A 16,798-nucleotide genomic window follows, 5' to 3' on the forward strand; every position below is an offset into this window, starting at 1 on the left:
CAAAGACATAAGAAATAAAACTAAACTAACAGATGCTCTCCGCCAAGCTCTACATCTCAAATGGCAATGGGCGGGTCACATATCGAGATATACAGATAACAGATGGACATTACTGACAACTAAATGGGCAGGACCAACAGGAAAAAGGAAAAAAGGTAAACCAAGAAAGCGATGGGCTGATGATTTAATAGAAACGGTGGGCAAAAACTGGATGAAAATTTCACAGGATAGGATTACATGGAAGAGGAGAGAGGAGGCTTTTACCCAATAAGGGGTCCGTGGAAATAAGAAAAATAAAACTAACATTAGATACTAAAATAGATTAAGTTAAACTAACAACTAACAAAACATTTGAAATGTAAATTTTGATTTTTTTTTTTCACGGAATAAATGAGCTTTATTATTATTATTATGTATCTCAATTCCATAATACTCGGATACCATCATAAGGAAGGCACCCGGTCCTTTGGAAGGCTTACGTGGGGACACGGATCCAACACGCAGAGGCCCTTTCGAGAACTTTACTGTGTTGTGGGACACCAGCCGCAGCCTGCCCATGACTGCACTATAGAGATACAGCCCTGGGCAGTCCGCGGCCGATGTAGGACTATTGCAAGATAAGGGAATAAAATAAACTGGGCTATGGAGTGGGATGTTAATGGACCGGAATTAAGGACTATGGAAGACTATGGCACCTGCCTTTCTACTAAGATATAGCAAAAAATTGTTGGCAGGTGGTGACTCGCCCTCTCACTGTATGGGCCCCCGAAATAAGTCGCTGCAATAGTGCGACAAAGGGGCAACATATTGTGAGCAGCTAAGGGTGGAGAGGCGTCCCTGGACTTTAAACTACGATCACGCGCTCCCTGAGGGTCCAGCATCACGTGCCCACTCGCCACTTACGATTCGCATCCACCCTTCGAGCTAAAAGCTCTCGCGGCTCCACTCTGGCCGGCCGGTTAAGGCAAGCCAGAGGTGGGGGTCCTGTCCTCGTCAGGCTTCACTCCGACCGGCCGGTGAAGGCAAGCCGGAGATGAAGACAGGGGCCTCCCCCGGGAGCACTCGGTTCCCGCGGGGTCGCTACTCCCCGACACCCCGCCACAAGGTGTCCTGCGGGTTGACTGATTGCACGGGTGGAATATCTATTATCACATCGACAACAGACATTCCAACCGTGGGCGATGGGGTCGTCACATCCCTACGCCCTTATTATTATTATTATTATGTGTCGTATTTATTTATGCTATAAAGATCTGAACTATGAAAAAAAATATACACATTACACAGTTCGAAAACGAATGTTATACCTAATTCTTTTACCACATAATAGGTACCTACATTATATCCCAGTGTAAAATGTTTGTTTTTTTTGTCTTGCTATACACATAATCTTACCTCTTACATGAACCGAGAATAGTGCGAATGACAACCCTATTCTCTTAAAAACTACAAAAACAAACATATAAAACGAACCTGCAGTTGAAATATGTTTTATTTATTTATCTATTAGAATTTCAACATCCGAACGATCCAACACATGAAAAACGCTTCGGATTGGCGAAATAACAAACTGCAATTTTAAAATGAACCTGCATTAAAAAACGTGTTTTTTCTATAAAATTATAATACCTTCGACCCACTTTAAACGGACAGATTTTAGTCAAACTTTGTACACTTATCAGTTATCAAGGATTAGTGACCATACCATAAATACATGAGTTTATCTTATATTAAGATTTCTTAAACCATAGTAATTAATAATTATATATTTATTTAACCGTATGTGTAACCAACTATTTAGGAGTCAATTTTGACCCACATTTAACTTTGCACACTTAACAAGGATCGCTTGCAATACAATAATGTCATCTATTAAAGCGTGTTTTTTTTTACTATATTTTTCACATACCTTTCCGTAACCTATGTCGTGGCGAGTTAGCAGGCGTGCTATGTTCAGAGTCTGCATACTCCGTACCACTGCTGTCCGGCCCGGGGGCGACAGATAGGACCGTCCCCGCGGGACATCGCTCCCGGCTCCTACTGCGTTGCCAACGATTCTGGAAAGTTCGAGAACAGTTCGGAATTAGAGTAATTTCTTTGTTGTATTCTTATATGTTGTAGAGGATTTTTTACGTTATTGTAATTATTATTAGATCACTAGCGGTCCGCCCCGGCTTCGCCCGTGGTACATGTTTACGTTTTCTCTACATAAAAACCATCTTCGTACTTCAAGGAATATAATAAAAAAAGAATTATCGAAATCGGTTCAGCCGTTCTCGAGTTATGCGCTTACCAACACATTTTGCGATTCATTTTTATATTATAGACTAGCGGTCCGCCCCGGCTTCGCCCGTGGTACATGTTTAAGTTTTCTCTACATAACAACCATCCTCGTACTTCAAGGAATATAATAAAAAAAGAATTATCGAAATCGGTTCAGCCGTTCTCGAGTTATGCGCTTACCAACACATTTTGCGATTCATTTTTATATATAAGATGTATAACACTCCCTCCCTAAAAACTTAATTTAAACGGTCCGAGGGTGACAGATAGGATAGTCCCCGCGGGACATCGCTCTCGACTCCTGCTGCCGTTGCCAGCGAATCTGGAATGTTCGAGAATAGTGTGAAATTATCATAAGGGAAGCAGCAATTAGAAATGTTACAATAATGTTCTTTTTCAGAGCTCAAATATATCTCAGTCCTACTCCTAACTATGAAGTCACTTTTATTTTATTACGCAAATAAATCTACACCTATACATGTAAGTGTGATCGGTCATCACTCGACAAAGCACTTAGGAAATAACATCACACATCTTCTGAGAAGACAAGAGAATGATTTATTATAATAGTTGGATGACTTTGAACTCTCTATATGATAAGATTAGGTAATTTTGGTTAGATAGAACGAAAATTTGTTTCCACTTAAAAAGTAATAAAAATTACCTATAGTTTTAAAGTTAATACGTAACGTGATTAATTATACGCTGTTACAGAACTCTCTGTTTGGATTTTGGAAATGTAGAATACAAAAAACAGAACATTACACAGAAATTACTTAGCTATTTTTGTGTGTCTTATTAAAAGTTATTTTTTTCCATGGCTGTGGATCAAAATGTCTCTTGTTCTATCAAAATAATGACGTACATTGTTATCCATCCTTATGCCAATTACCTTTGTCCCAAACTTTATAGCCGCATAATAGGTACTGTTCCACTAACTTCAAGCAAAACCGCTTGTTAATTTATTCTTTTTCGTATTCGTCCAGAGAACAGAGCTGAATAATTTTTGTTTAGTCTTCCTTTTCTGTTTAATTTCCATGAATTGTAACGTATATTTTTCGTGTACATTTTATAACGACTACTCTTTAAATATTATGTACGCACGCGAGGCAAAATTGAGAGTAAAAGATAAGCATTTTCGTAATCGGTACATTATTGTTTATCACCAGCTGCGCTTCGCGGTTTCACCCGTAGTGCTCCGCTCCTGTTGGTCTTAGCATGATGATAATATATAGCCTTCCTCGATAAATGGGCTATCTAACACCGAAAGAATTTTTCAAATCGGACAAGTAGTTCCTGAGATTAGCGCGTTCAAACAAACAAACACTTCAGCTTTATAATATTAGTATAGATATGTAGGATTTTTTGGTAAGTTAAGTTTTTTTAATGTAACTAATCACCTACAAAAGAACAAGCTACTCACTTTCTGGAAGTTGAACGTTCATGGACGTTCACATTGTCGGGCACTACGATAGTTTTGTTAGCGTTTAAGAAATAATTATCGTATTCTAGGAAAATATCCAAGTAATTACGCACGCAGTAAGCACTTTAGCAGCGACTAATTGCTTTCTTGGTCGTTAAGAAAATTCGGGTACTAAAACGTCGTGACAAGGTCGTGCGTTTTAATGTGACGTCACTTAATTATTAGCTTATATTTTAAGCTTTAAAACAATGTAAATTAAAGGTTAAAAAAAATAGAAAAAGTTTAATTGAACTCAAATATTATCTAACTATAAATGAAAATTATACTTAGTTAGTTTTAAAAACTAATAGGTGGGTAGTTCAAATGTTCAATTTAAAAGAGGAATTTTCTCTTATATTTATTTGAATTTATCGTTTTCATTTTACTAAATAATAAAAGAGGTTTTTTAATGAAAAAAATTTTAATAAATTCAAGCAATTTTCACCCACCTTTCAAATATAAATCATTCGACCTGAAAAGCAATTTAAATACCGGTGTAAGGTTAATAATAATTACTTTTTACCTAAATCCTCTTATATGGTTCACTTGCTTTGTTTGAAGTTAATCCGGGGGATTAATTAAACGCCCACAAGGACTTTTACATGGATAAATAGATTTAAAAATTATTTTATCTATTATGTAAAATACAACGAGGAATTAAACAAACAATTCTCTATTTAAAATGTGAACATTAAAAAGTACATGATATAATTCAAACCAGATAGAGATTAAACCAATGAAGTCATAATAATTGCTTATTATTTGCGTAATTAATACTCATAGACATTATTACCGTAATGTATTAAGTTAATAAACCATGTCCATAGCAATATTATTATTAGTTTCATATGAATTATAATCCGCCCGCATAATAAAAGTAAATTCTCATGAGAATGAGATGTTTGACCGCGACATAAAGTGCCTTAATATCTAACTAATCTCTAGACACAAAGATCATTCATGTTGATGGAATTTCACTTATTTCGATGACATTTTAATGATTTTGAAGTAAAAAATTGCGTCTGGCACCTATTTAACAACGAAAAAAACGTCTTGCAATAAAAAAATTATGTCTGATGGATCTATCTAAAGGCAAAAGATTAAAAATTACGCGTTAATAAATGACTTTAAATTACGGATATTTTCCTGTGCAGATAAGATGCGCACTACTAAACGCAACCACTGCGGCCAGCCAGACAGCCCGGACTCTAACCGAAATAGGAAGAGAAACAGTATATCAATTTGATATACTGTTTCTCTTCCTATTTCGGTTCGGTTTTGATATTATCAAAGAACCAACTATACTAAAATTCTCTCTTGTCAACGTTGGTAGCTCCTATACGATAAAACGAAATCCGATACGACCGACAGATCAAACGCAACCAACAGCTGACACTAATAGGAGGTAATGTAATCAATAAATAAAGGCTTCGCTTTGAGGAAATAGAGGACCATCTCTGGGGATTATCGCCTCAGGCCTCTTATAGGTACGTTAGGTAACTGCTAGCAGTAGTTTTATGGCTAAACGTTTTGAAATAGCTTACATCTATAACCTACATAATTATACTATTTCTACATGAGGTATGAATATATTATATTCAAATGCTTTATGAATAAATGAGAATTTGATCGACGTGATCAATTTTTTTCTATTCTTTATAACATCTCAAGTTTGATCTATGTAAAAATATGCGTGAAGACAAGATAATATTAATATTTTGTTTGCAATTTCATGAACTTATTTACGAAAGTTTTTTATTATTTTTAATTAAGGAGAAATAAATTGAGAAGGGACTGGAATGGGGTGATAAAATAAAATAATTTTCTTCAGACTTGAAAAATAGACCGCATTGCAAAACTGTAAATGGTTAAGTAACAAACAGGACGTTTTTTTTACTAAAATACTATTACCTCTACCTTATTTTTCGTTATGTTTAGTATTTTACCTTCTAATAGATACTACAGGCAAAGAATAATCAAATATATTTAAAACTAAGAAATTGATGCAGCCGTTTCTGATTTATAGATAAGTACTTATTTGCTGTATAATATTGTATGTATTAAACAACAAACAGAATTAAAACATACTTATATGCCTTTATGTAAAAAAAATGTTTTAAAAAGTAGGTATGATATAAACAGTCCACAAAAGATCACTTGGGTAGGAGTTTTTAACTTGTAATACACAAAGCCGCTATTATTTAGACTTTGTTAGCGAATGTAAAACAAAATGGAAGGCACTTGGCTAATTATGCGTCAAATGTGCTGTTATATTTAAAAGGTTCTGAACATTAAATCTTTTGTATGTGTTAACATCCTTTTCAAATGAAACGTGTTTGTGAAAGTTGTAAGAAAATAAAGAATAATTTACGTTAACATTTTTTTGACATTGTTGTATGTGCCTATATGTAAAAATAGGCAGATTTTTCATGTCGAGAGAATAAGTATATTCACAAGTTTGCTTACAAAATTATCTTAAATACTTAGTAACAAAATCAGTCTTATATTTAATATTTTACAGGAAAACAACTCGTTATGATGTTCCCTTGGTTGATGATCTTTATGGTTAAGTCAAAAGTGTCTCTATATGTTTCACTTCGTTGAATATATTAAAGTCCTTGTAATAGCGTAGGAGCCTTGTTTCTAAACCTAAGAGAATTCCAAACTCAGGGAAAACTGAAGAACTTTAGATAGACATATCAACTACGGGATCGTGAAACAGATGAGACAGTTATAATATTATTATGTAGATGGTTATATTTGTATTAGGTTGTTATACTTGTTTCATGACAAAATTACCTTCATCGATAAAATTATTTCAGCTGTTGTGTTTGAAGTGAATTTGAGAGTAAAATTTCAAGGTCGTGTCAAGGTAATACCGTCACGTCATGGAGTAAGGCGACGATTTTGGTATCTTTGAATCTTGACAATTATTATTTAGTAGGTAATTCCAAACAATAAAATATAAATATTAAATTATTATTTAGTAGGTAATTCCAAACAATGGAAAGTAAAGGTAAAGGTAATCTGAATCAAGTTCAAGTGATTATTTGTTATTTATGCCATGGTTATCTCTGTAATAACTGAATCGCTTTTATAGAGCCTTTACAAATAGAGCCTTTAGCCTAGGTAGAGACCTATTACAAGAGTTTAAAGCGCAATATAAAACGTCGACGAAGTTGTCGTCGTCTCCTGATAAGAAATACAATATAATTATTACTATGTTATAATACTGCTTAATCGAACAAGCTACTTAATAGTACACGATACATAATAGCGACGTGATGTAAAACGCTACAGTACTTGGCACTTGGCAGGCTTTGCTTGTCATCATTTTATTATTGCCATAATCAATATTTAATTATGTTTGTTTTGAAGAAAGTTGAAAAAGCAGCCCTGCTGCAGCTGTGATGTCGACTTGGATAGACATCCGCATTCCACGTCTTTTGCCAAGTTGTGTGGACAAACGACTTGGCCAACGATTCTTGCCAAGTGCCCTTGTAAAATGATAACATAGTCTACCTTCAAATTGCTGAAGAAGTGATGCGTCCTGTGTACAACAGAGAGCGGGGTGTGGTGGTGCGCAGAGCGGGCGCGGGGCGGGGACGCTTGCACCGGCGCGGCACATGATAATTCAGATGCCGACTTGGATAGACGTCCGCTGAGAGCCTCGGATCGCTCTGTAAAAAAATGTGAAAATATTAATTATTTCATAGAAATGGAATGAGATGTTTTACTGCGGTAAAAAGCAGCCTACACATTATTATTTGCTTACACAAAATTCTCTATAGGAATAGTGACGATAAAGAAAGACAAGTGACTAAACAAACACGCTTTCGTATATATATATGTGAGAGAATCATAACAGAGTAGTTGTTATGTGGCTATACCTTCCTATTATAATGTACTCTATTGTGTACAACATAATGTCGATATTGAATTGATATGAAATGCATGGGCTTACGGGCCATGCTATGGTTTATATTCCTTGAGTCAGTAGCTCGATGATATAGTCTCGGTACTACCATCGACCGCGCAAGGTGTGCGCACTGAGTCATTATTTAATATTATTTCACATATCTACCTAATTATAATTAATTATGGAGAGTTATTTAAATTCTCCGACAGCAGCGGTGGGATCGGTACTTATTACCCCCGATTCCAATACGAATAAGACTTTGTTAAACGGTGCAAATCTGCAAGTGAGTGAAACGAGTGATAGTGTTAGTGAGATTCAAGAAGATATAGCTAGTGTAATGAGGTTCGAGAAGAACCACAGTTTCCACCAATAAATCATGAGAATGTTAGCACGACAACGACAATGTTGTGTGTGGGTTTCGCAATCATCATGTCGTGCGCATCCCTGTTAAAAGAAATGGCAGATACACTTTCCCGAAACGAAACATTTTGTTTCCGGGTCTAACGCATAATTGAGGAAGGTAAACTATAATGATGTTTACATACCGATGTACGACCCGAATGATAGCGAGTTTACGGCAGCATAATGGTGTAACGAAAATACCTTTTTCGAGATATGGTATGGTAAAAAAGTGATCGAGTTTCAACATACATCGAGTGCTCCACTACAAAGTTGGTGCTAACCGACCGGCTGCGAACGGGCTGGAACTACGCGAATATAGTAAATTTATGGTAGAAGGTATTGCAGATGACCAGGTATGATCTGATTTATTATGATACACGCCGATTGATTTTATGGGTCTTGATAGACATTTTGGCACAAATCAATTAAAGCGTCGCATGTTGCAAATTGTTTGCTATAACTGTGTGTTCACATGTCATTACAAACGTGACGGTAAATCTCGCCTATGAAACAAAATCAGTTAGTTTAATCATTAAGAATAACAAAGGTCCGTTGAATATTTAAGAAATAGTACAACAACGCACTTATAGTCATAAATTTGGTCACATAGAAGAGGTTTGTTTTTCTAAGCAACGGGCGGCACGCTCTTTAAGAAACAATACCCTGTTAATGTGTGTTTACATCACGATACCCTGCTTACAGTCACAGATGTTGCCGGCGTTAAGTTCAAGTGCCTTATTGACAGCGGGTCCGATTGTTTTTTTTTTTTTTCCTTTGTAAAAGGATAGCCGCGGATAACATGACCAGGCCTCTAGAGTTTGTATACACTCGCGTAACAAGAATTGGCACTGTATCAACCTATTCATTCGCCCGTACAACATTATACCTATAACTGTTAATGATGTAAATATTATGAGCTTTGGTTGTTGTAGACTTTCGAGTACTTTCGGGGATGAAGTAACAGGTTGAGATGTTTTTACTAGAGCCGGACTTAGTTTGATTATGAATAACAATGGGAGTCAAATTATTCGTGAATTTAAAATAAAAAAATATTTGTTTTTGCGGACAATAATATTGAATTTATAGACGCGGATTCCAATGATTTTAATTATGTTCATCCTGTGTGACCCATCATTGAAAGTAAAGCACGAATTTTGTGAAATGGAAATAAGACTTGTGAATACAACACTAGCACAATCTATAGTTCTTTCAACGTTTATAAGGCTTTGTAATGCCCTTGTTGTTAACCAAGGACTAGATAAATTATGTGACTTCATAGCTACTTTTTATATTCAACGATGTTCTCAAGTTTTCAAAATTATAAGAGGTTACATTCTTTTGTTTAAGAAGAGTATTGAAAGTCTTACTTCATCAGAGTTTTCATTTAATTGGAATAAATGCAAGTTGCTGTTGCAACATTGAATAGGTATTCACAACAAGGTTTCATAACATCGAACGGTAGCTTCGTCAGATAAATAAGAGATATTTATTCGTGAGGTATTGTAGAGAGATTACTCCTAGCTTTTCTTAAGTCTTAGCCCCTATTGTATAAAATAAATAAAAAAGACGTAAAGTAGGATTGGTGCACTTCGCATACGGACACCCACCTGCGGAGAAATTAACAAAACAAAAAATAATGACGTCTGCTTCTTTATTAACAATTTTTGGACAAATCTCGTTATTATTATGGTTCAATATTATTATGGTTCAATTGTCCTACAAGAAAGTAATGATCAACTTAAAAATCGAATATTAAAATCAAAGAATCACTGACACAGAAAGTTGTTATCATAGTTATTGAATAGAGTTAAAAGGTTTAAGAAGACCTCAAGCAATTAAGCGTTATCATTTTAAAATATTAACAGATTAAAATAGTCTCAAAGCATCATGTCATAAGAAAAACATTTTCTCCTCGTGTTCATAGATGATGGCGTAGAGTGAGAATGAACCATAGAGGAGGCACTAAAATGACAAGTAATGCGTGAGAGAAATACACTTATGACTATAAAGCTAAGAGCAAGCGAGACAGAAACATTGTTTTTTGTTTCTCTCATGTTATGCGATTTCTTTTGTTGGGGACAAAGGCAGTTTGTCCCAAACAAGCGGCTACAGTCCATTGTTTTGCTAGTTTTCTGTTTTTTCTCGCTGTTAAGTGACTTCAAAGTTTAATAAACGTTGACAGTGATCTGTTTTAATCCGACTTTAAGTGAAAATATGGTGCGTTGTAGTGTGATTGGTTGTAAAAATCGGCCGGAACGAAGATTACCAAATATTACCTTTCACACGTAAGTAAACTTATTTGAAGTATATTGTTTTATAGAACTGGATATAGTTGATACATTTTCATTAACTCTAATGTGAAATTATCTACAAATATATAATATTTTCATCGAAATAGACGTAAACATTTTTTTGTGTTATCCGACTAAATTACGAAGTGTTCTTGTTGTTCAGGACGCCATTTGTTTTTACGTAGTTTCAAATTTATGGTATAATCATGTGATTAACATTAGGGATACCAGTACAGGGTAAAATTTTCCCCAAAATCGTGAAATGTTTTTTTAATATTAAATATGTTTTTTAGGTTTCCAAAAGAAACAAGTACATTAAACAGATGGATTCGAGCTACCGGAAGGAAGAACTGGTTACCAGGAAAAAGTCACAGAATATGTTCTATACATTTTGAGTCGCGTTATTTTCGAAAAACGAAAAAAAAAACCTATTTGATGCCCAATGCAATTCCAACACTTTTTACAACAGTGAGTAATTTTTGTGATGCATTTAGTTTGGATTTAAATGTTGTAGTTTAAATATTCATAGACCGATTTTGTTGCTACGTCTACATAATAAACAAAACAAGTTATTAATTTATTTTTATAGGGGTATATTTTCTATTTATACTAAATCAAATTTTATTTTTTTAGGATATTATTGTTGAGCGACTGAGTACTGCCCAACAATCAAAAGTCCATGGACCAGGTCTTAAGGTAAATTAATAATTCCATTGCACTTTCCCACGAGCAACAACACTGCACTATTTTAGAACTGCACGACATACCGTGGAGAGGAAGTTTATGAGGTGTTGTTGTGTATGTACACGGCTCATATGAATGTGTGAAGCCTGGATTAGTCACCGGTTTTTTTACACCTTTTATTTTGTACATGGATGTTCTTAGTATTATCTGATTCAACTAACTTAATCTTTTCAGGATGTTGTTGAGCTACCTAATACAAGAGAACAGGCGAAAACCCCTGAACCAAGTCTTGAGGTAAATTGATTATATTATAAAATTATGGTGAAATATATATCTATACTAATATTATAAAGCTGAAGAGTTTGTTTGTTTGTTTCAACGCACTAATCTCAGGAACTACTGGTCCAATTTGAGAATTTCTTTCGGTGTTAGATAGCCCATTTATCGAGGAAGGCTTTAGGCTATATATTATCTCAACAGACCAACAGGAGCGGAGCAATGCGGGTGAAACCGCGGGACATAGCTAGTTAGTAATAATTTCATTTGGGTACATTTTGTACATTTATGTTATTTGAATTTTCTGGTTTACCGAAGTTAAACTTTATCTTTACAGGATATTATTGAGCTACCTAGTACTAGCAAACAGTCGAAAGCCCCTGAACCAAGTTTTGAGGTATATCATTATTTCATATACAACAATAAATTAATGAATGAATACATTTATTTCTGAAACAATGAAGTAGAGTATAGTAATAATTTCATCACGCCGGTGCCAGCGCATGGTGACAGCGCTTGTGGCCGATCACGGGGCCAGGAGCAGGAGCCGCCGTTGTGAAACTATATAGTGCTCGCGCAATAACTAAAACCGTAGCAAATGTTAAAGAACAGCCGAAGTGATATCTTTAATGGCGTATAGGAAATGTTGCCACAGCGTGGTTTTATAGCGTGACCAAAAAATATATTTTGAAGAGTTACCGTGGGAGCACTGTAACTGTTTAGAGTTATTTGTATAAGTAGTATATTTTGTCTTATTTAGGTACATCTGTGTGGTCTTATATTTTTTAAAATTGTAAAATTATTTAAGTTGGAAAAGGAATCAAATCTACTATAATTGTGAGGGGAATCTAAAGCCTGTAACATAGTTTTGAAGTTTGAACTAATACATGCTTTAATTTCCCCAAATATATAAACTGTATTATTTTAATACTTTTTAATTAAAGATTTTTTTTCTATTATATATTTCTGTTTCAACGGATGCTAGTCCATGGTGAACTTAAACACATCACTACAGGTAATTGCATTCCTCTACAGGAAATAAATATACTAACATATACCAAACCGGAAATTGCAATAAATAAAACCACAGAAAGAATTAAACTAATAGATGAAACTGATGATTCTGAGATACGTGACATTGATTTTATCCGCACTATGGATGACCACGACTATTTAAGTGATCCTAGTAAACTGACCGAATTTTCGAAACAAATTATTATTTATATCGCAGGGTTTGTTGTAAGTCAACTGAAAAAAGAACTTAAGTGTCCTGATTGTACGTCAGTTTTGACTGCGGATAAATTTAAAAGTTTCTTGTATAAAAAAGACAAGGGGGGACTGCAATATCCTAGTAAAGATGTAGTTGCCATTTGTACATTTAGTGAGAAAATTTTCCGTCAAAATAGAGATATGAGTAAGAAAAATTATTTTCATACTATTTCTCAAGAATGTCTCAAAAGATGCCTTAATGAAAATCTTTTTTCAAGAATAAGTGATCATTTTAAAAATCAATTATTTTTAGACTGTCACTATTCACTTTTAATTAAATCCATCTGCGGAAAATATATAAAAGTTAGGATGCACTATGCAACAAAAAAAATGTCTGAGGTGGATGACAAGGTACGCAACTTTTATAACAAGTTAATTTTATTTAAAGGTCAATAATTTTGAAGGTCAAGGATTCAACACCATCCTTAACTCTTAATTATAAGATTTTTTTTATGTTTGTATTAGTCATCACTACATAGTATAAAACAAAGTCGCTTTCTCTGTCCCTATGTCCCTTTGTACGCTTAAATCTTTGAAACTACGCAACGGATTTTGATGCGGTTTTTTTTAATAGATAGAGTAATTCAAGAGGAAGGTTTATATGTATAATAACACCCATTAAATAGTGGAGAAGTACTGTTATTTTTGAGGTTTCTAATGTGATGTCGTAAAAATTTACATTTTTTCCGCTTACATTGCAAACGCTGGCTGAACCCTACGAGTTTTATCAAAATAATGTACTAAGTATTATACACATTGAAAAGGTCTACAGAAAAGTCCGCGATGGTATATGTCTATCTCTTATGGACAATAACTTTTTTTGTCATTTACTTTTTACGACAAATAATGGCTAATTTTCGAAGCGATTTTAACCAATACAGCATTAATACTTAACCAATTAAATACCTTGAATACATTGTTCATTTGATATAGATATACAAGGTGAAAGGTAAGACATTTGAAAAATTTAGACAGGAGCTTCTACTCATGAAACTGAACAACTTTTGTTCTACAACTTTGCTGAATTTGTAAAAAAAAATTGGACTTTGTAAGGAAACTTCGCTAATCAGCTGACAGATTTCCATACAAAGTCCAAATTTTTTTCTATATAATATAAATAGATATTATAATTATATATAATAATTATATAATAAGATATAATATAAACTACCTTATGTCCGATTTATTCCAGATATTGATGCATGCCAAAAAGGAGGACTAGGCCTACTGGGGATACCTCTTTAAAAAAAACGCACCTAAGGTTCTTACCTCACAGGTGGTGTGGAAAAAGAACCAATACAATACAACAGTGAATATATATATATATACTAGCGGTCCGCCCCGGCTTCGCCCGTGGTACATATTTCGCAATAAAAGGTTGTGCCAAATTTCATCAAAATCGGCCCAGTAGTTTATGCGTGAAAACCATACATACATACATACATACAAACCTTTCCTCTTTATAATATTAGTATAGATTTAAAAATTGCGGGACGTAGCGTTTGCCGCGGTACCGGCCAGCCGCCCGGCTATATATTTTATACCCGTGCGAAGCCGGAGCGGGCCGCTATGTTTTTATATACAACGTTCATAATTTTTCTGTAGTGTATTTAGTATCAGCATTGCACCCGTGCGAAGCCGGGGCGGGTCGCTAGTTAAGTTAATAAATAACAAAATCTTTTCAAATCTGTCTTTTTCTTCATAAACCTATCTTACAAAAAAATACCCAAACATTTATAGATATTTTGCCAGTTTTTCGGATAAAAAGTTTTTGTAATAGTTGGCAACATTGACGTAAGGATTCGCCATCTCGTTCGGGTATACGCCGATGTGATCTCTAGTACATTCTCCCTCTACGGATGATGGGCTTACATACAAGCTTTTGATTTCGATGTCGGTACCTACGCAAGGGTGCAAGAATACCGCATGTAGATTTGATTAGTAGAAACTAATTGTCTCCACATAATGTTCAATTCGGGCAAAAATAGAAAAGATTCGCGACATGTGCGATGAAATGACATTATTGATTTAAGTTTAAGGTTGTCACATACGATAAAAAAAATGCCTGCTATATAAACTTCTTGTTTTGTTAGGTGCAAATGAAGTGTTATCATTCGTTTATTGATACAATCATTTCATGATTATTTGAAACATTTATGTTTGGAAATCCTGCAAAAATTTAGTGTAATTTCGTTAGAACGTACATTGAACGTTTTAACATCGCAAAGTTAATAAAAGGCCCTCTAGAGCTGGACAGTCGACTTAACATCCGATAGAAAATGTGTCTTCATACATTACAATCGATACGAATGACACTTACGAGTTTAAGAAATGCGCATTGGTAATTGTTGACGGATTTACTGGTAAATATTGTCACCTAGCTCCTGTTAAAAATGTGTCTTCGAAAAAAAAGAGCATGTTAAGCGCTTTGTTTTTGTCGTGTTATTTAAGGCGCTGAAAGGAATAGTAGCCGATCAAGCTATGTCATTTGCAAGTAGCGAACTCATAGACTTGTGTTGACAGTGTTCTTTTGAGTTTTACAAAATTACAAGCGGTATGAGTTGCGCTAACGGGTTATTTTAAAGGTTTATGCTGTTCATTGTTTCATTATCGCTGAAAATCATGAACGTATGGTATTCTACAATTATTGGCGAAATTCAACTTACTTTGAATTGTATTGTATGAAAGAAATGCACAGCACAGGCGACAGCCCATTGCAATTGTCTATAGGCTGCAAGTCCACCGCGTAATAATGTTTTAGTACGAGTGTCTACACTTTAGTAGTTAAATTGTTTGAAATTAGAAATAACGCAAAGTCAGGATGGACGAGCGATTGTACGTGTACAAGGCTCGTATTAAAAAAAAAACCATTCTATTTAATGTTGATGATATTGTGTTAGTAAGAAAGAAAAGCCGATTGTAACATCAATATTATCTTACTTGTTTTGACGGTCATTTATGATTATTGAATCGTTGGAAGGTAGACTATGACAATGTGATATCGTCGGTAGTGGTAAATGATATGGAAGTCGGTGCGTCTTTAGAACCTGGTTCAGTCTTCGTAAATTAATTATTATTTGTTACTCTGCCCCAATTGTAAAGTGTTGTTTTATACCTAGTATACATCAAGTTATAGATGCAAGGTGGTTTTGTGTATTCCTGTAAATAGTGTCACTGGACGACGAATTGATGGCGTGTTATACGATGTTTATTACTGAGTTAGGAGAGAAGTTCTCCAGTCCATGCAAAATAATCTAAAATTTGCGATAACGAGAGGTATCGAATCGAGTCTCAAACTGGAGGCCGCAGTTGGAAAGTGAGCCAATGAATGAAAAAAAAAAAAAAATGTAGTCCACAAGTTACTCCTTACTTCCAGTAACTTCCAGGTTGCCTGGCAGAGATTGCTGTGTGTGAGCAATAAGGCTGCATATTGCGTAAAATATTTTTACCTTATAAGTTTGTACTAGATTTCCTTACATTGTTTTGTACAATAAAGTATTATTAATAAATAAATACATACTCCGTATACTTTTATTTTTGTTTTATTTATTATTTTTACCTATTTATTTCCTCGGTTGTTACATAGTTCCGTATAGTTAATCAAGTATTACACAAAAGTTTCATAACACACATGCACACCACACTTTAATAGCTCAATAATAGCTCTGTGTTTGACATAGCAAGGCGTGTATGTCATATTGTACATTGGAAGCTCCGCGCTTCGTGTAGTTGTGGGTAGCGCTTGCGCTCCTTGTGATCACAGTACATGGCAGGCTCCGCGCTGCATGTAGTTCCAGATGTTATGGGTAGCATTGCGCTCCTTGTGATCACAGTACATTGGAAGCTGCGCGCTTCGTGTAGTTCCAGTTGTTGTGGGTAGCTTTAAGCTCCTTGTAGTCACAGTACATATGAGGCTCCGCGCTGTATGTAGTTCCAGATTTTGTGCGAAGCATTGCGCTTCATGTGACTACAGTACATGTCAGGCTCCGCGCTGCATGTAGTTCCAGTATTTGTTCAGAGCTCTACACTTACAATATAATACACACACACACACCAATACATGGCAAGCTCCGCGCTGCATGTAGTTCCAAATGTTATGGGTAGCATTGCGCTCCTTGTGATCACAGTACATGGCAGGCTCCGCGCTGCATGTAGTTCCAGATGTTATGGGTAGCATTGCGCTCCTTGTGATCACAGTACATGGCAGGCTCC

The 16,798-nt window shown here is 35.1% G+C and overlaps 1 protein-coding gene across 1 annotated transcript; it reads left to right on the forward strand.

Annotated features, from left to right (window-relative positions):
* Window positions 1-10,002: 10,002 nt before the first annotated feature.
* Window positions 10,003-12,277, forward strand: LOC149898588 (THAP domain-containing protein 1 B-like). The gene is made up of 5 exons (XM_090115049.1): window positions 10,003-10,351; window positions 10,651-10,825; window positions 10,991-11,053; window positions 11,276-11,335; window positions 11,655-12,277. The coding sequence occupies exons 1-5, from the start codon at window positions 10,281-10,283 to the stop codon at window positions 11,769-11,771; spliced, it is 486 nt and encodes a 161-aa protein (XP_089971175.1). The 5' UTR covers window positions 10,003-10,280; the 3' UTR covers window positions 11,772-12,277.
* Window positions 12,278-16,798: the final 4,521 nt, after the last annotated feature.

Source organism: Colias eurytheme, chromosome 22, assembly GCF_061535395.1.
Source record: "Colias eurytheme isolate Ceu_HAF_F1 chromosome 22, ilColEury1 Martin Lab GWU primary, whole genome shotgun sequence".
Lineage (NCBI taxonomy): Eukaryota > Metazoa > Arthropoda > Insecta > Lepidoptera > Pieridae > Colias > Colias eurytheme.

Coding starts and splice junctions, on each gene's coding strand:
- LOC149898588 (XM_090115049.1), top strand. CDS start 10,281: ATGGTGCGTTGTAGTGTGATTGGTTGTAAAAATCGGCCGGAACGAAGA. Junction 10,352..10,650: donor CCAAATATTACCTTTCACAC/GTAAGTAAACTT, acceptor TATGTTTTTTAG/GTTTCCAAAAGAAACAAGTA. Junction 11,336..11,654: donor CCCCTGAACCAAGTCTTGAG/GTAAATTGATTA, acceptor TTATCTTTACAG/GATATTATTGAGCTACCTAG.